Source organism: Cololabis saira, chromosome 5, assembly GCF_033807715.1.
Source record: "Cololabis saira isolate AMF1-May2022 chromosome 5, fColSai1.1, whole genome shotgun sequence".
In the NCBI taxonomy this organism is placed as follows: domain Eukaryota; kingdom Metazoa; phylum Chordata; class Actinopteri; order Beloniformes; family Belonidae; genus Cololabis; species Cololabis saira.
This window is the reverse complement of record NC_084591.1, coordinates 46,541,744-46,562,140: the sequence shown is the minus strand read 5'-3', so window position 1 is coordinate 46,562,140 and position 20,397 is coordinate 46,541,744. Positions and strand designations below refer to the sequence as shown.

Here is a 20,397-nt window from a genome sequence, read left to right as displayed (position 1 = left end):
CTTTCCAACTAGGTGAATATTCAGGCGTCCACTGTGTGGTCCGCCGTGTAGTTCACCATCACCAGTATCAAGTATGAAAGAGGACTGACTGAATGAATAATGGAACCATTGTGAGCGCTTTGAGTGGCCTTAGAAAAGGGATATAAATAAAAATGCAATAAAAATCTAGTACATTATTAATTAACAACCCCTTTAGAACACCAGATAATTCTCAGTTAAGTAAGGCAATATTGTTTTCCTGTTTTTGGGCCCATCTCAACCACGTTGGGATCGACAGACTTTTGCCTCCGGCTGTTTGTCTTAGTTCTCGAAGAAGAATGTTTGTTATCGATACCAAAACTTCTGGTAATTAAAAAATACCAGTTATTTAGAGATGTCTAGTAATCACAGACATCTCTAAACACCTTGAGTTGATTGCTGAACTCAAGGGTATCTTGACAGTTTCACCTCATTCAGGAAGTGACTCTTTGGGGCTGGTGCTAACTAGACCCCAGTCTAGTACTCCAGGCTCATTAACATCCAACAATCTATTGTTCATGAGGCCTGCACTTTGGCTCCCAACTAACATACAACCCCAACTCCCAAAAAAGTCAAGATAATGTGTAAAATGTATACTAAAGACAGAATATAATGATTTGTAAATCTCTGAAACCCATATTTTAATCCCAATAGTACATAGACAACACATCAGATGTTGATATGATATTTTGCCATTTCAAGGAAATTGTTTTTTTTTCAATCTCCTCAGCTCCTCAATCTATATCCAAGAGGTCTAGGGTGCACTTCTCCACAACACTCCTCCACCAATCCTTGGGTGGTTCTAAGGCACTCCTCAACCAGTCTGTGGGAAGGCATCTTCATAATTTCCATATCCCTCTCTGTCGCATCCACTTGTTTGTCTGTTCCCTCCACCTGTTTCTTTGTCGTCTCCACTTGTTTCTCTGTCACCTACACTTGTTCCTTGGTGGGTTGCTTTCCATGTTGTCTCACTCCTGTTTCTCAGTGGCATCCACTTGTTTCTCTGCTGCCTTCACCTGTTTCTCCTGTAGCCCCACATCCTGGCCACAAAACGTTCCTCCCACTTCCACCTAAACGACCAGTTAATTCTGTGGATCCTGGACTTTACCACTAACAGGTCCCAGAGAGTACTGGTCAAAAACTCCTTCTCAGACCTCTGTTTTATCTCGACCGGCTTCCCCCAGGGCTGTGGGCTATCACCCTTGTCTTCATTCTATACACCGATGACTGCAGATCCACACTGACCAACTGCCACTTGGTCAAGTATGCTGATGACACATTTCTCCTGTCTCTGCTGTGAGGACCTTGACATCACCATGGACCAGCTCTTCAGGAGTTCATAGAGTGGTGCGACAGCTCACATCTGGGAACTGAACGTCAGTAAATTCAAGGAGATGGCGGTTGGCTGCAGCAGTCACCACCATCATCCAGAACTGGGTGGTGATTTCATGCATTTATGTGGACACAAAGACACACACAGCCACACAGGTTCAGGTACTGTTGATGTGCATCTGTTTCATGAGTGTGTGTGTGTGTGTGTGTGTGTGTGTGTGTGTGTGTGTGTGTGTGTGTGTGTGTGTGTGTGTGTGTGTGTGTGTGTGTGTGTGTGTGTGTGTGTGTGTGTGTATGTGTGTGTGTGTGTGTGTGTGTGTGTGAACTTACAGTGAACAGTTAGCTGGACAGAAGCATTGGTCATGCCCACCATGTTGGTGGCAGTGCAGGCTAGTAGATAGTTGTTGTCGTCTCTGCTCACGTTAAACAGAGTTATTTTGATGGACAGAGTAGTGCTGCTGTCAAAGACTTTATCCTGGAATGACAGCAGGATAACAGAAAAAGGAATGAGCAAAGATGAACATGTCAGACATGAATGTAGAGGGAGTCCAGTGGATATCTGAACCTCCGATTCATTAGAACAATGTAAGTTCTGTTCAGGCTGAGGTGCTCTGGACCAACTCTGTACTCTTTCTTAGAGGGGGTCTGCCATATGAAAACAGCAGATTTCCCATCAGGCTGGCAGAAATTAGAAGTAGTTTTTATGGCAGGGTGTACGATTTCCCCACCGGCATTCAAAATGGCGATTGAAATAATCAACAATGTCCAAGTGGGTTATAGGTGAGAAAGACGGTAGTATGGGATACAGCCCCCACCAGTTCATGGGTGATTTGACACAAGTCACTACAACAGGTACATGTACAAAGACATTATTAGAAAGGATGAATATGAACCTCAGGTGGGATATACTGAATGATTAAGCCTCGTAGGTCTTGGAGCATTCCAAGGGGGGGACGTTAAGTGATAGGGCGTTTTTCTTTGATGGGGAGGAAATCCCAACATTTAGGAAAAAGTTTAGGTAGGTATTACAGTATGACCAGAGTGATAAAGAACAGGTAGAGAAGTTTAGGAAGCATGTTGCTGAAGGTTGGATGGAGCAGATGAGTCAGGTCTCCCAGGAAAGCTGAAGTTGTGTGTTTGCAGCTTGGGTTATTCCCTACGTTGATGTGGCCGTTTTTAATGGACCAAACTCCAACATCTAGTGTTACAGAAGAGTTCAAAGTTAAAAATGTTTTCTGTACTTTGACATGTCTCTACTACAAGATGACACATAATGTTCTTGTGACTGGGTCTTGCGCGCTGTTTTACGGAAAATGGCCAGGCAGCAGAGGACAATCTTGAGCCAAGCTAAAATAGCGAACTTGTGATAAGGTAACTGAGCTGAGGTTGGAATGTTTCAGCCATCTTCCAGGTGTGCTCCAGGTTGGGCAGTGTCACTTCCTGCCAGCATGGCGTCATGCAGAGTGACCAGAAAGAGGTATCAAACCAACTTTTCAGAAAACGGAAGGGTGACATCACATGGGGTTGGTTGGTCCAGTTCTTTTCATAGGGTCTATGATCATAATCGGTGATGGACCACCACGGTAACCAAGTCTGGGGTCTCAGACCGTATTTTTATTAGGGCCCAAGCATTGACAGTGCGAAGGCCCTATTGTATCTGTAGGAATTGTTTTTCTTGTTTTTCTTCCGACGAAATGAGGGCCTTTTTTCCCCCCTAAACGTGCCCCAAAAGTCACCAAATTTTGCATGCAAGCCAGGCCTGGCGAAAAATTTGATATTTAATGGTTTGCATTAATGGGCGTGGCCTAATGGCTCAACAGCGCCCCCTAGAAAACTTTGTGCCTCAAGCCCCACAATACGGTTTGACGTACATGCACGAAAAAATCGGTACACACCTGTATCATGTCGCAGCTTAAAGAAAAGTCTCTTGGCGCCATGGCCGAAACCAAACAGGAAGTCGGCCATTTTGAATTAATCGTGTAATTTTGGCGCAATTTATGCCATTCCTTCGGCAGTTAATGCGGCCCGAACCGTAACGTGCACCCAGGTGTGTTATACATCTGTGCGTCTCCATCCTGCGACGATGGGCATTACTTTTCTCTTTCAAAAGCGTTACTGTGGCGACGATAGACGCCAAAAAGTGCGCCCCCCCCTTCATCTGATTGGTCGATATTTGATAGTTCCAACTTTCTGCCATAACTTTTTAATGGTTTGATATAGAGAGTCGTGGGTGGTGTCATCCTCTAAATGTCCAGGCTTGAAGAATCTACATGCAAGTCATACAAGCTTCCATTGCAGCACGCCTGAACGTGCACAAGGGTGCGAGGGCCCGTTCATCGCTGCTTGCAGCTTTAATTGGTTGTTATGATTGATTGTATAATGCGTAAATTATGTTGTAATCTGATGATTCCAGCGTAATTTTCAGAACTTTCCAATAGATTCTATGTGCCTAATCCAGCAGTGAGAAGCTTTCTGCTACAGAAACTCTTCCTGTGGGAACTGAGGACCAGCCAAAAACCACGGTGCCACTGGACCACCTGATCCAACTGGACCTGAACATTGGCGCTTTTATTGGATCTCACTTCTGATTAACTAAACATAATGAATACAGAAGCCTAGAAACTCAGATTCAGCTTAATATGAGTATGATTTCATGGTTCAACAGGAAATTAAACAAATATTGTTGCTCACTTTGGTTTTACTTCACCAGCCCACATGAAAACCTGGTGTCACTTTATAAAGCACTTGTATTTTGTCAAGATCTTGACTAATGAATGTGTGAAGTCTTGGTACCACCTGGTCGGCGCTGGAGTGCAGGCCGTTGACGGGCCAGTCCACCTCAGGCTGCGGAGCTCCAGAGCCATTACAGGTGACTGTTACTTGATCACCTTCCACAACCGTTAGATTGCTGTGGCTGACCGTGATGACCGGCATGTCTGCAACAGAAGAACAGAGGCTGGGTTCACGACACAGTCCTCTACAGCAGTGTCTCCCAACCTGGGGTCCGGGCCCCCCTGGGGGGGCGCCAGAGATCTCTGGGGGGGCGCGAAACTTTGTCTGCCTTGAGGATATGCAGTTGTAAAAATTATATTTGCGCATGTTAAATAAATAAAAAATCATAATAACACACCTAATGGAATACTGTATCACAGTCTGTGTAAACCCACTTAGGGCCTGATTTACTAAAGGTTTGCGTGCGTAAAAACCTGTGCAAACTTGACATCACCCGCAAACCAAAGTGCCAGCTGATCTACTAACAGCGTGCAAAGACGACTGCGTCTCTGAAATGCGCTAAATAGCACACGCAATTCAGTTAGTACTTTTGCCCTGATGAATAATCAATATGGGGCGTACCTGGCAGAAATCCTAAATACTGGGAGGGGAAAATGCAAATTGCTCCATTTACCACGCGCAATGAGATTTACCAAGCCTGAAAGTAGTTGCGCGTATTGTGATTGCGTCTGTATTTAATACGTTCGAAAGGAAGGTGCTAATCTGCTGCTGCTGTTATTGTGGCAAGGAGGGACATCCAAAATCAAAGAATACGCAGAGAGAGAGTCTTTATTCTGCTGCATGCTATTTTAAAAATGGTTGCACAAGTTTTATTAAAGGCCACTTTTTCTTTAGTTCTCCGCCTTATATCTTGCCACCTTCTCTTATTGTGCCCCCCTCCACTCGCCCACAAGCAGGCCAAGCCTTTGTGCCAAAACTTTGTATTTTATTGATTATTTATCTTATTGAACGTGAAATCATCCTTCGTAAATTACATTTAATTAAAACCCGTGCTTATTAATCACAAAACACAGGTTAAACATCATGACCAAATCCGCTCCGACCCGCTGTGTCAGGATCAGCGCAGAGACTGCAGCTTCGCCTGAATTATGGTTCTGCGTTAAATCGACGCCGTATGGCGTAGGGTCGCGGTGCGGTGTGCGTCGGTCTGCTTTGGTGTGACGCGGAACCATAAATCAGCCTTTAGTGTGCGCTCTGTGCGCTGTTCTGAACACTTCTCTTCTCTTCTTGCCATATGATGGTCCCGTCTGTCACACATTTACTGTCAGTGTTTGCTATATAATATATAATATTTGCAATATACTGTGGGCATCTGAATAAAAACTTAACTCATAAATAGATGAATCAAAGTGCTCTCCAGCTCTGTGTCTGATTGTCTTTTTCTCCTCAGATCATGCCGAGCACCGCCGGGTCACGCAAACCCGACCAATTCAATATTAAAATCAAATTCAGTCCTGTGGCCCGTTTTTCTATTTCGTATTTTTGATCTGTGCCTAAAATTGAAATATGAAAAACCAGACGTTTTTCCGTTTTTTGTGTTACCAACTGCATTTATTCTATCGCAGCTTTTCTCCGATATTGCGTTTCTTTTGGTAATGTTTAAATTTCTTTGCTGTAGTTCATGAATGTGTTTATTTGCCTCTTCCACTAATATCTCTAACTCCAACTCGTCAAATTTCATTTTGCGCTTGTGACTTGTGACTGTGCATTCCATCCAGACTCTCCATGGCGCAGATTTTGCGCTCGCAAACCGTAAGACACGCAACACCTCATTTAAATACTGCTGTTTGCACCTGTTATCAATTGCGCACGCAATCTTAGTTGATCACCCGCAAACCACACAACAACAGCACGCGCAAACTTTTTCAGTGCACACGCAATTTAGTACTCTTTATTTAGGATCTTAGTAAATCGGGCCCTTAGTATTTTAAAATGACCAAAATATATTTCTAAGTTATTTAGCAGGATAAAAACTTAATAACTTATTATTATATCATTATTCAACATTTAATCATACTACTACTCCGACAGGTTGTTAAAGGAAAAATGTTAAACATTTTTGCTCTCATATTAAAAGAGACATTTTTCAGAAATTATTTTATGTCCTTGCAATTATTTTCTGTGCGTATTTTATACATTGGTGACACAAAATGAAGGTGAGAAAGACAAAGTCATATGTATACAGGGTAAACCAAAGAAAAATTTATAAAAAAAACATAATTAATTTAATTCATTCAGAATTAATTATTCAGAATTAAACTATTTTCCTTCCAGTTTACATGGAAATAGTAATTCCGAATTGAGGTTTACATGGAAAACACGTTTGATCGGCTTTATCCAATTCCTCTCCAGGTCTGGGGGTTGGGAAGGTTCTGATTGGATAGGGGGGGGACCGGAAGTTAAACTACCGGAAGAAAAACTAACTTAGCCTCTACAACTTTGAAAAGCTCACAATTTTGATGTTTCTCACCATCTTTTCTTGGAATAAATAAATGGTCTCTGCTCTTGACCAGCGTTTACTGCTGCTGCATCTTGAAACTTTGTTTGGAAAACCAGCCCAGCAGGAATATAAGATCATGGAGACAGACGGACGAGGGAACGAGCAGAAAGAAAGACTGGAATTAATTTAAAGAGGAATGAGTGTAAACATGATCGCGGAATTATTTTATTCGGAATTAAAATCGGAATAAACTAACCACTTACTTCGGAATTAAGTTTAATTCGGAATGGTCATTTTTATTCGGAATTAGGTGTTTACATGGTAATTTTTACTCATTTTAAATCGGATATAATTTGAATTCTGAATTAAAGAGGAATTAAACTTCCCATGTAAACGCACTGAGTGGATCATGACATCTTGTTATCACGATTACAGCAGTCGTGTGGTGTGAGGGGCACTGCACCTGAATGGTTTAAGTCCAATGTAGCTTTTCTGTCCAACATGGACAGTTTTCTTCCACAGAGGCTCTACTTAAATATGGGGTACCTCAAGGCTCTATTTTAGGCCCTGTTTTATTTTCTCTGTAACTGCTTCCCCGTGACTCCATTTACAAAAAATATAATTTGGCATGTCATTGTTATGCAGATGACGTCCAGACTTAATAACCTTTAAAATCGGGTGGAGCCCATTGTGTAGAGAATTAGCAGAAGTGTCTACAAGATGTCAAAAGATGGATGGAGCTGAACTTCCTCTACTTAAATGAAGAAAAAACAGAGGTCTTCGTGTTCGGGAAAACTGACCTGCTGACAGGATGTAGCAGGGCTGTTGGCCCTTTGCATTTTTTCAACGCCCCGAAATTGATTAGGAATATTTTTGATGAAAATTTCAAATTTGAAAGACAGGTCAGTGCAGCAATCCAGTACAGTTTTTATCATCTGAGCAGAGTTAAGCCTTATCTTCTTCATGCTGCCCTTGAAAGGGTCATTCATGCTCTTATCTTTACTAGATTGGACTACTGCAGCTCCCTTCATAGTGGGTTGGACCAGTTTCTCCTCCTCTGTCTCCAGTGGGTCCAGAATTCAGCTGCCCCCCAGTTAACAGAGACTTCACTGGCTGCCAGGCTGCAATCAGATGTGTGAGCAGCTGACTGATCCATTTTAATTGTATTGTGTTCATTGTGTCTTCAGATAGATATCCTAAGGTTTCTTTTTTCCAGACAAAGTTCCGACTTCTTACCCTCCGTTCTAACAGTTTCGGTGGTTCTCCCGCCTTCCTCAGTGTCACGTGATGGGAAGTGACAACGTCCTTATCAGCTGTTTTTACTATGAGGGCGTGGCCGACCTGCCAGGTTTGACAGGTTAGTGCACCCAAAGGACAAAATAGATCACAACAAAAAATGCAACGTAATATACGAAATACCCTGCCAATCATGTAATAAAACGTACATCGGGGAAACGGGGAGAAGCTTCAACACGAGAAGAAAAGAACATCAAAAGGAATGCTAGAAGGAGACGGAAAAAATTCAAACAAGAGCAATAAAAGAGAAGGCATTGCAAGAGACCCACAAGTCAGCCGTAACAGACCACTGTAAAAGGGAAAACCATATCATGAACTGGGACAAAGCCAGAGTCATCCACACTGAGGACAACAGACACCAGCGCTGGATTATGGAGGCCATAGAAATAAGGAAACAAGGACAACAAACGATGAACAGGGATGAGGGAGCGTACATGCTCTCTCACACATGGACCAGCATCTTGGAGCGGCGGGAGGACAGCGGGGGGCGTGGCCGACCTGTCAAACCTGGCAGGTCGGCCACGCCCTCATCGTGAAAACAGCTGATAAGGACGTTGTCACTTTCCATCACGTGACACTCTGAGGAAGGCGGGAGATCCGCCGAAACTGTCAGAACGGAAGGTAAGAAGTCGGAACTTTGTCTGGAAAAAAGAAACCTTAGGATGATCCATTTTAAGATGGCAGGGATCTCTGAAAGGTCCTGTTTTTGCTGTGCATGTGCATATAAACGTTGTTCAGTCCTACCACAGTTGGTGATGTTCATGTCCTGCAGCAGCATGCTCCTGTTCTCACTGGTGCAGTATAACTGTTGGCTGTCAAGCCCCGCCTCTCCTCTCTGCTGCCAGAGCTGCAGCCAGCGGATATCACAGCCACAGGTAAAGAGCACGTCTTCTAAATGACTGGAGTAAAAAGAGCATTGAAAGCATCAGTAACAACAGCATGTTAAACCCAAACAAAGGTCCAAAGAACAAGATGGATGGGTGAGCTAAAAACCCTCTTATGAAAGTGGGAGATGTTGAGGGGGCAGATGGAGACAATCCAGAAACAGATGGAGACAATTGTGGTAGCCTATATGTTTTTATGTCAGGGTCTTGCTGTGGGGTTTCTTTAGGTTGCTATATATGTATCATGTCAGGAGATGGAGCTGTTGGCAGGTGCCATGGTTTCTTATGACCAGGTTGGAAAGGCCCATTTCCTCTTCCTGCCAGCAGTGTTAGAGTATTGCAGCCATATTGAATGCCACATGTTTTCTGTACTGTTTGTAAACTGCCAGTTTTTGAGATAAAGCATCAAACATGCCGACTGAGTTTTGGTCCTTTTTCATGTGAAGTTACCACAACAATCAAAAGACAAATAGAGACAATGGAGAAACGGACGGAGCCAACAGAGAAAAATATGGAGACAATCCAAAAACAGATGGAGACAATCAAGACACAGATGGAGACAAACAGGAAAATATGGAGACAATCTAGTAACAGATGGAGACAATGAAGAAACAGATGAGACAATCGAGAGACCAATAGAGACAATCGAGAAACAGATGGAGATAATCCAGAATCAGATGAAGACAATCCAAAAACAGATGGAGACAATCAAGACACAGATGGAGACAATCGAGAAACAGATGAAGATAATCGAGAAACAGATGGAGATAACAGAGGAAAATGTGGAAAGAATCCAGAATCAGATGAAGACAATCCAAAAACCGATGGAAAAAATCAAGACACTGATGGAGCCAAGCAAAAAACTGATGGAAATAAATAGGGAAATATGGAGACAAGCAGGAAACAGATGGAGATAAACAGGAAAATATGGAGACAATCTAGAAACAGATGGAAACAATCCAGGAGGAGATGGAGACAATGAAGAAACAGATAAGAAAATTCCAGAAACAGATAGAGACAGATTTAGTCAGTCAAGAAACAGATGGAAATAATCCAGAAACAGATGGAAACAATCGAGAAAAATATGAAGACAATCCAAAACATGGATTGTCTTCATATTTTTCTCGATTAGAGAAAACAGATGGAGACAATAAGGAAACATGTATCTGTTACATTACATCATTACTGTAATATGATGTAGACCGAAACAAGACCGTTGTCCTGCAGCTACCCTAAGAACATTCAAGGATAGTGCTGAAATCTACGAAGTGGAAACAACCTTTTTGTTAACTCACAGTTCTGAGAGCTGCAGATGATCAAAGATATGCCAGGACAGAGTTTTCAACTGTGGGTTCTTGGACAAGTTTCTAAAGGGAACAGAAAAAGGAAATGAGAGGTAAGATAGAATAGATCTAGAAGACGAGGCTCTCAGTCTGCCTACTTGTGTTCCTGTAAAACATCACCAGCTGCACCTAAAGTCCTGTTCCAGTTCTAACATCTGCATGTCCTAAATCTGTAGATGTGCTCAGGCTCCACCCATGTTATACAGGATGCATCCGGTGGAGACTTCAGATGGGAAAGTATCCCAGAATCCCAGAACATTTTTTAAATTACATTAATTCAATCCCAGCTATGACACAGTTTTGCTTTAATGAAGATTTGCAAACATTAGTTTCAGGGATTGTTAATTTAATATTTAATTTGATCAAATTCACTGCTGTCTACAGTTTGTAGGTAAATAAGTTATAGTTTCAACCTTTTCAGGCAGTATTTTACTGATTGTTCTGAGCTGTGTGACTGAAATGAAGGCAACTAAGGAGGAAAAAACTGAATTTAGTTTGAACATGTTTCCAAGTGAGAATTTAGTTCTATCTTCATATTTATGCTTAAGTTATCGGCATGAAACTTATTTTACATTTTCCACAGGTTTTTGTTCTTTTTCCTTCTACTGAACTTTATTTATAACACACCTGAAACACTAGAGTGAATAAGCCATTAAATAACTTCATATAAAGTAATCATCATAAAAAAAAACTTCATCCTGGGGACTACCGTGCCACTATTGTATATTAAATCAAACTATAGAAGTTTATGATTTTACACGGTTAGCCTTACATTACGCTCCATCACAACAGATTTTTTTTTTTTTATCCCGGTTATTAAAGCAAGTGCTGGATGGAAAAGCTGGAGTGGACTTTTGGAATGGAGTGCTAGTATCGCAGTGCTAGTATCGCAGTTTTCCCCTGCACTGCGATCCGTGTTTTTTGGCTGGATCGCAGCATATTTTCGATCCGCGGATCGGATCGCAGCATCCCTAGTTACAGCTGTAGGAAAACTTAATGTGATGATAAAATGTGGTGATAAAATCGGTAAAAAATGATGACGATGTAGTCCACGTGCTGGATTTGGTTCATTGGAAGCAGACCGAAACCTGCATTGTTAGGTGGACCAGTGTTTGCTTCTGGGGTCCAAACCAGAATTTGATGGCGCATTCACAGCTCTTGAAATGAACTCTGGTTCTTTTAGATCGATGAAACAGGTCTGGTGTGAACGCTGCTTTAAAAACCTCTGAAACCTCTCTGTTCCACAACAGGAACATCAGTCTCGGATTCAGGTGTATACTCACATGTAGCGCAGGTAGGGGTTCTTGGAGAAGACACGAGCCTGGATGGAGGTTAAGCCGCTCCGTGTTATAGTTCTTTAGCAGACATATGCGAACACAGACAGAGGAGACACAGCATCATCACTTTCAGCTTGATCTTTACAATTAACATTTACATTTATGAACATGCAAGAACATAAATATGACATGAAAACTGTGGAAAGGAAGGCCCTGTGCATCGTGTGCCTCCACTGCAACCGTTTCAATGACGGCAGACAAACCCCCCACGAGGACGAACTCAGTGTGAAACCTCGAGGCGGCGGGTTTCTGGTCCGGATGAGCGAGGTTGTACAGGTAAACGCTCCTCTACCGTACCAGTGGAAACCACTTCTGCAGGTACAACCCAAGCAGCGGGGTCATGAAGCCGGGATTCATTCACTAATGACGTGACTGTGGTTGACCAGTCAACAGGCAGTGACTACATTTACATGCAGTCAAAATTCAGGTTATTGCTAATATTCCGGTTACTGAAACATTCGGAATATTCCGTTTACATGGTAATTAATCATTCGAGATATCTCGATCAAACATGCGACGCGCGGAGAACGTCATGACGCAATTCCCGTCATTTCCGCTTCTTCTTCCTGTATCCAAATTCAAAACAAATGCTGCTTCGCGCAACTTTTCGCTCACCTTCTTGTAAATCTTCTATCCCGGTACTTTCTACCGTCTACAAATGCAGAAATGTTCATATCCTTCATTACATTTATGAAGTGATTAGTCTCCTCCTGGTCTTGTGTTTCTCCGTGTTTATAAGAACTTCCTGGACTCAAAAGACCAGGATTCCTTGTGAACAGAGCATGCGCAGAAAACAAATTCCTGTTCCGTTTGATGGGGATATTCTGTTAGGCGTTTACATGACCAAATATTCAGGTTTTAAAAGGAGTAACCCAGGGGTCATAACCCGAACATGAGCAAATTCGAGTGATTCAAAGGGGTTATTGGTGTTTACATGGCCGTGTAAATTCGGGTTATTGCCAATATTCGTGTTTTAAAAGGGTTATTGACTGCATGTAAACGCAGTCAGTGTTGGTGGCTCCACCTCCCCCGTACCAAAAGTGAGACCGTGTGGATCAATTATTGGAGCACCTCTATCAAAGTTGTCCAGTGGAAACAGAAAAAACTGCATACCGTACCACCCCAGCTGTAATGCCACATGTTTCCACTCCCTGAATGTAGTGTAGTCCACATCCGTCAGCGACCACATCAGTTACAGCAGCTGCTGGAAGTTACAGCAGCTGCTGGAACCCAACAGAGAGGAAAGCTGGTTTATCAAGCCTAACAGATCAATCAGTCTTTACTTCTAAAGTACTTTTTGCTGATAAAATCACAAAGTGCTTTACATCAAAATGCAGAGCAAACTAAAGACACAGAGGCTAAGATGGATGTAAAAATGACAACAATAAAAGATGTTTACACAAAAACAACACTATTAGCCGGACGTAGACTAGGTGGTGGAGCGTTCTGTAGTCCAGGGGCAATGGATCGGAGACCATGATCTGTTCTGAAACGGATAAAAACTTCTGATCTGAGGGCCGAAGTGAACGAGCTGTGGAATAAGGAGTTAACAGATCACATATGTATTTTGGGACTTGGTAGTGGAAAGCTCAGTCAGGACTAAAACTTCAACATCAATACGTTGTTTGACTAGCAGCCAGTGCAGAGAGGATGATGTTGGGGGAACGTGTTTCCATCTACGAGCACCAGTTAAAAGTCTGGCTAGATAACTGAGTGGCAGGTGGATGGAAAAGGAGGAGTAGCACGTTTTCTGTTATCATTTTAAATAAAGATAACATGTAAATAATGCTAACATAACTCCTACGATAGCTGCTGAAAAGTAAATCAAGCTGGCAGGGGTCTGTTTGCATGCTGGCTCGAGCACCATCACAGACTAACGTACACCACGGGAGGATGTTACTGGGATCAACAGGAACGTACAGTAGACAGTCTTTGGTTCCAGGCGTTAGACTGACCACAGCAGTGGACCGTGTAACGCCTGACAGATGCGCAGTCATTTTACTTACAGCCTCTGCAAATCAGGGTACAGCGCCGTGTCCACTTCCTTCAACATCTGCAGACCGGACCAGTTCTCGATGTGTCTGCAGAGAACAAGCAGAACCAGTTTGATGATCAGTAATTAGATACCGTATTTTCGCGACCATAAGGCGCACATACATTTTATTTTTTATTTTTTTAAATGTGCCGGGCGCCTTATGAAACGGTGCGCCGTGTCTATTACCTGAATTACGGTAATGTGAGGCCGGCCACCATGAGAACGGTAAAAAGAGAAGGGGGCGGGTGAAGCCCCCGTGAGTTGCGGTTTGAATGAAACCATGAGCTGAGCTGTTTAATGCGGAAACAGAAGATGAAGACTTTTAAGGATTTGCTTGATGTGTAAAGTGAAATAAAATACAATCAAACTAAGTTTTGCTCCCGCTCTTTTTAAATAAGCACACTTGTGTGTGCGTGTTCTGCAGCGTGTGTGTTTTGCATGTCGGAACCGAGGATGCACCTGCCGTGGGGTTGCGGGTCCGATCGCCGCAACCCCGGGGCAGATCCGGCTGAAATGCCGGTGCTCTTTCCCCGGGAGCCCCTACTACCAGTCCATGTGGGCTCCTCCGGTCCCGGCCGGTCGGAACCGGTCACTTTCCCCGGTTAAAGCCGTGTGATGCGCGCTGCTGCAGCCCGACTTCCTGGTTCCCCAAGCGGGGTCCGATCGACCTGGTTCCCGGCCGCTTTGCGAGCAGAGATTTCTGGGGTACGTCTCAGGTCGGATCAGCTTCCCCCTCCGAGATTTGCAGCCGAATCTGTCGGTTACAAACCCGGTACCGGATCCCCGACATAGGCGTGTGTGGACCCGGTCCAGCGTGGGGGACCCGGGACCCGGGACGCGGGACGCGGGACCAGCGCGGGGGAGCGCGGGGGAGCGCGGGGGAGCGCGGGGGAGCGCGGGGGAGCGGGAGCCGGGACCCGGGACGCGGGACCAGCACGGGGGAGCGGGAGCCGGGACGCGGGACCACCGCGGTCGGGATCCGCAGCACAATGGGGTATGAAAAGTTTATTTACTCTTGTGCTTGCCTGCCACGCTGATGGACAGAAACTGCCGGCTATGTTGATTTTTAAAAGAAAAGCGTTGCCTAAACAGACTTTTCCAGCCAGAGTGAAATGAAAAGGGCTGGTGGCTGAGACAGGTTTATGTGGTGGTTTTTTTTAATTCTTTAATGCGGAAACAGAATATGAACCTTTGAAGGGTTTGATTGATGTGAAAAGTGAAATATAATATCAAACTAAGTTTTGCTCTATTTTTAGCGCGTGTGTGTTTTGCGGCGCGCGTGTGTGCAGCTCCGTCTGTGTAGACTGCGCCTTTTGAGTCGGTGCGCCGTATGTGTGTTTTAAAACCAAAAATGACACACAAAACTGAGGGTGCGCCTTTCCACACGGTGCGCCGTATGGTCGTGAAAATACGGTAAGTGAACAAACCGTGGGAATCAGAATCAGAATCAGCTCCCAGCACGGTACATCCAAGTGAGCCCCGCGGCCTTCGTGGAGCTGCAACCTGGTGTGGTTATCAGCAAGTGTGTGTGTGAGCGGTAAGTCTGTGAACTTTGCCCCAGAGCTACTCCTCAGCCATTGTCCTTAATGTTATCAGACGGCCCGGTACAGTTCTGATACAGGTCCACAGATGTCCTGGGAAGGGGAGGGCTAGTGGGGGCAGAGCCCCTTGATTTCATTCCTCCAGGGAGATTGTGACTGGAGCGGCCCGCCAAGCCGCTCTGTCAAGGTCAGATTGCAGAATCAACAATTGCATTTGGGTCAGGCAGACTCCAGTAATTGTACAACAAGTCTCTGGTTCATCAATGCGACTCCAAACAGACAAATTTGTGGTCAATTCCCGCCAAGCCGAGCTTCCAACTTCTCCAAGGTCTTTTCCATCCCGCCAAGGAGTTCAGAAACCGTCTTGAGATTTTGCTCCCCCAACGTTAGAGTCTGAGTGCTGGTCCCTTCAGCCACGTCAGGCAGCTGAACAGCTGTCGATGACTTCCAAAAAGTAGAAATCTTGTTATCATTAATCCAATTATGTAGGCATCTTCAACATCCTCGACCAACAGAATGGACAAACACACGATCCTCCACGACTTCCAGGAGTCCATCATGTATCCAGCAGCAAACGTCCCGTCGGGGCAAGAAGGCTCCCTTTTCCCCTGACTTCTCATCGCAAAAATTTGGTCAATTGTGCTGAGAGACCAGTTAACCAATTCCATGATTGTAGAAAGTTTGGGAGGATGTGAAAAGAGAGGCTCCAAAGAGTGACAAGACAGAAAGCAGCAGCAAGGCAGATAGGGAGGGAGCGGGAGCAGAAAAGCGTCCGGCTTCACCAAGAGCTGGAAGAAACATGTGGATATTCCTAGAACTACACTCCTCAACTCCCAGATGATGCTTATTAGATTTTAAAATTGACACATACAAATATCATTCCAGGAAAAATGCATGAAGCATATCATAGTATAAATATAAATAGTTATTTTATGTCTAACAACCTTCATTTTATCAAATATGAGCTAATTCCAAAACAACACTGAAAGTTACTTGAACATGAATATGGCTTTTCCTTCCATCCATCCAATGATCCGTCCGTCCATCCATCCATCCATCCATCCATCCATCCATCCATCCATCCATCCATCCATCCATCCATCCATCCATCCATCCATCCATCCATCCATCCATCCATCCATCCAATCATCCATCCCTCCATCCATCCATCCATCCCTCCATCCATCCAATCATCCATCCATCCATCCATCCATCCCTCCATCCATCCATCCATCCATCCACTTCTGCTCAGGATTCATGCCTTGAAGGCAGCAGTCTAAGGGTCAGACCGCCATCTTTCCACTCATCTTCTCTTGCTCATCATGATGATACCAAGCTGGCTGCAGGTCAACTGAGAGACATCATATCTTTGCCTGGGGGACTCCTACTGGTTAGACACATCTTAAACGTCTCCACGGGGGGAAACAGTGACTCTACTCTCAGTCTCTCTGAGATGACTGAACTTCTCCTGTCTCTGAAGGAGAGTCCATCTACCCTGCAGAGGAAACTCCTCTCAACTACTTGTATTTGAAATCTCTCTGTACAGAAGAGTGCAGTGCTACGAGCAGCTGAGAAACTGTGGAATCCTCAACCTCCCAGACCCACCAGCACACATTAACCAGTGTTTTCTGTCTCCAGTGTAGAAAGTCCTCAGGTGTATTTATTGGTAAGTCAATGCTGTGTCCACTGACCCAGGGACAAGCTGGCGCTATTACTGGGATCCATCCTCTCCCAGTTGGATCCAAGGGTCTTTGTTACAGATGGACTTCTGTGTTTACAACTAAAGATGCTCTGATACGTTTCTGATCAGGGCTTTGAGTACCGGCCCAGCACCGATACAATCCCATTTATGTTGGAGGTTTATTTTCTTTGAATATTAGCTTCAAATGTTTGAAGTTGTCAGATTCAATTCAATTCAATTCAATTTTATTTGTATATCGCAGGCAGGTGGAAGCAGCAGCGGGATGACCAGAGGGGGGAGGGGGGGGGGCGGACCGCAGGCAGGTGGAAGCAGCAACGGGATGACCGGGGGTGGGGGGGTGCACAGGGACCGCAGGCCAGAACGCAGCTCCCGAGGCTCCGGCCTGCAAACATGCACAAAATAGAAAAAAGGGGGGGCCGGCACAAGAAACTACAGGAGCGATGGACAAAAATGATAGCTATAAGAAACTTATAATAAATAAAAATGGAAATGGAGAAGAGAGGAAGGGAAGAGAAGAAAGAAGAGAAGAAGGGTGAGGGACACCGCCCAGCGGATCATGTTGGTGCCCCCCTGCAGCATAGGCCTATAGCAGCATATCTACCACGAAGCTATGTTTGTCCCTCCCCCTCCCTCGTCCCACAGGCCTTTGTTCACCGATAGCTAGTATGTAGAAAGCATAGTTAACTCTGCACATTCGACTCCTTGAGGTTCTTTGACATGGGGATGTTCCACTTCTCCAGCACCCCTTCAGATGTTTTCAGCTATTGATTGCTACTATCTGATCCACAGAGCTCATTCCTGCATCGCTGCACTTTGAAGTGAAAAGTTTGATGGCACAATGGTTTCACCAGGTGTGCCCTCAAACTTGGAGACAAGGGACACGTGTCAGCGGTTCAAATGTCCACGGTGCAGCGGAAAGCCCGTTTTTCTTTTACCTTACAGGGACATGTCCAACCACATTCTCAAACAATTTGAGCAGTGTCAGAGACATATTTCAGTTCTGGTTAATTGTGCCACTACTCCACCAGATTGGTGAAAAAAAACAGTTTTTTCTGTTATTTCTCTCATTTATGAAGAGCTGCTAGCTGCTATGGTTCCTCCATCTTCTTTCTTTGGCTTGAACCTCTGCCTCTTTCACCTGACAACTCCTTAGGTCATTTGTAAGGGGGTTAGTTTTACATTTAACAACATTCATACCGCCTCTGGAAACTGCAGACTTGTATAATGGGCTCAGTCCAAAAGCACCAATCTTAAAACAGGAAGCTGCAAAATTGCTGTTTGTAAAAACTGCATGGTGTTACACAACAATACTCGCAGATGCTGATACCCTAATCTTTGTCAGAGTCAGTGAGTATCTCCGGTGCTGGTATTGGAACGGGAATAACCCGTTTCAACGGTACCATGAGCAGATGTTTCCAGAACCTGCCACCACTTCAGGAGATGAGCACGCATGGCAAATATTTCCACATTATTTTAGCTGAGCATGAACATCTACAACAATATTTAAAGGGTTGTTCTGCTCCAAATCTGTCTAATAAAACCTTTGTAATCATAGTAAAAGCCAGCTCCGACACATCGATCATCCTTCTGATCCACAGTCAATATTTCCAGATGTAACTGACCTGCTCAGGCAACATTAGTGCATTACTGATGAAAATATTGATTTATTCTTCATTTTTATAATTGATAACATTTTAATATTGACATCAGCCCAGTATTGATCTCAACTATTGACATTTTTGTCATAATGCATTTCATAAAAGGCCTTGTTAGATGCAGACAGATGAAAATGAGGACATATTTTAGTGTTGGGGGCTGTTTGACCTAAAAGATGCAGGGCAACAACAGTTTATTTTCACCGCCAGTTAATAACCTCAGTTATTGTTCTAATGGGGCCGTTTGCTCTCAAAAAGCTAAAAAACATTGACGGATGAAGAGCTTCAGGTGACATTCTGTCCTGTTCTTCAAACACATCTTAAGATGTGGAAAAATACAGGTTCATCATTGTCCCGTCTTTGGTTTCTAGATTCATCCTCCTTTGGGACAGATCAGGACTACACCAGACCTGTCCAGTCACCGGACCCTTTTCTTCCTCAGTCATTTGTAATGTGTCCAGATTCTAGATTTATGTTGTCTTGATGAGACTTTGGCCTTTGCACTATTGATACTGCTTTGCTTGATCATTTCCATCTTTGGTCACAAATACACAGCCCCCATTTCCTCCAAAGAAAGACCCGGGACACTAATCAAGAACATTAATTAGAGTGTCATCTACATATAAACTGACATTTGTGTTAATTAACGCAGATGGTGCCGAGTAGAATTAAATGTACATGTAGATGTAAATAAGAATTAAAGAAGAAAAGTTCTTCATCCAGAGCCTTGTGGCACTCCTCAGTTAGTTCCTATGATGATAGTCCAAAGTCAAAATATCTTCTCTGGACGAGGTTAACATCAGGAATTTTTTTTTCACATTCAAATTTTAAGTTTTATCTGTGAACGTAGCGCTGTCTTTTAGAGTCGACAAAAAGGTGATCAAATCTTCCCAGCTAGACTTAGCTTAACTATTTATTCTGAGTAAATCTCTCCATCCAGTCCTCATTTCACATGTTGTTACCCAAACAACATGTGAAATGAAGACTGGATTGATGGGTTTGAGAATAACCAGTTTCAGGCCAGTAGGTGGGTGTGCTCATTGCTCGTTTTATTACACTGCAAAAACTCAAAATCTTAACAAGAATATTTGTCTTATTTCTAGTTAAAATGTCTCATTTTTGGTCAAAAACTCTCATTACACTTAAAATAAGAGTCATTACCAGAAAAATAACTTGTTATTTGACAATTTTCTCCTATTTCAAGTAAATTTTCACTTAAAATAAGTAGAAAAATCTGCCAATGGAACAATATTTTTTTGCTTGTAATGAGAAGATAAATCTTGTTCCACTGGCAGATTTTTTCTACTTATTTCAAGTGAAAATCTACTTTAAACAGGTAAAAATTGTCAAATACGTTATTTTTCTGGTAATGAGTCTTGTTTTAAGTGTAATGAGATTTTTGGACTAAAAGTGAGACATTACTAGAAATAAGACAGATATTGTTGTTAAGATTTTGAGTTTTTGCAGTGTAACCGGGATTAGACGGAGCCAGCTCCTGCTATGATGATGTCCACTAGAGCTGCAAAAGATGTGCTTCAAAAGTACCGCTCAGACATTAACATACGGTTAATCCCCTCCTCTTTTTACAGTCATTAACCACAGATTAATGTCCTTTTCAATGTCACGTTTGATCGCTAATATTCCTGCTTCAAATTCAGAATTCAGAAAGAGTGACATCAGCATTTCTTTTTTTCTGTTGAATGTTAATGTTTGAGGACATTATAACATTGAACTTGGCCTCCAGACAAAAGGCAAAGTCTGAGCTGGTTTATTTTGTTTCCAGCAGAGCCAGGATGACGGGTTGCGTCACACGCTGAGTCCTGCCTGTTTAACTTCATCTTCTCAGACATTTTTATAAACACACTCAGGCTGAATTTATGAGTGATTAGAATCTACAGATGCTTTCAAGATGTCTAATTTTGACGTATTTCAGACTCCTCTGAGATTATGTCAAAAACAGGTCAGCGGTCTTCAAACAGCCACGCTCCACCATGATGAAGCAAAATCCTGAAATCTGTGTT

General features: G+C 43.4%; 1 protein-coding gene across 1 annotated transcript in view; it reads right to left on the bottom strand.

The window, feature by feature from the left end:
• LOC133444479 (NT-3 growth factor receptor-like) overlaps positions 1 to 20,397 on the bottom strand; it is a 48,713-nt gene that overhangs the window by 24,845 nt on the left and 3,471 nt on the right. The window contains exons 2-7 of the mRNA XM_061722298.1: positions 13,450 to 13,524; positions 11,390 to 11,461; positions 10,059 to 10,130; positions 8,624 to 8,778; positions 4,147 to 4,286; positions 1,681 to 1,825 (exon numbers count right to left, since the gene is read on the bottom strand). Coding sequence (XP_061578282.1) covers positions 1,681 to 1,825; positions 4,147 to 4,286; positions 8,624 to 8,778; positions 10,059 to 10,130; positions 11,390 to 11,461; positions 13,450 to 13,524 — 659 coding nt within the window. The remainder of the gene's footprint in view (positions 1 to 1,680; positions 1,826 to 4,146; positions 4,287 to 8,623; positions 8,779 to 10,058; positions 10,131 to 11,389; positions 11,462 to 13,449; positions 13,525 to 20,397) is intronic.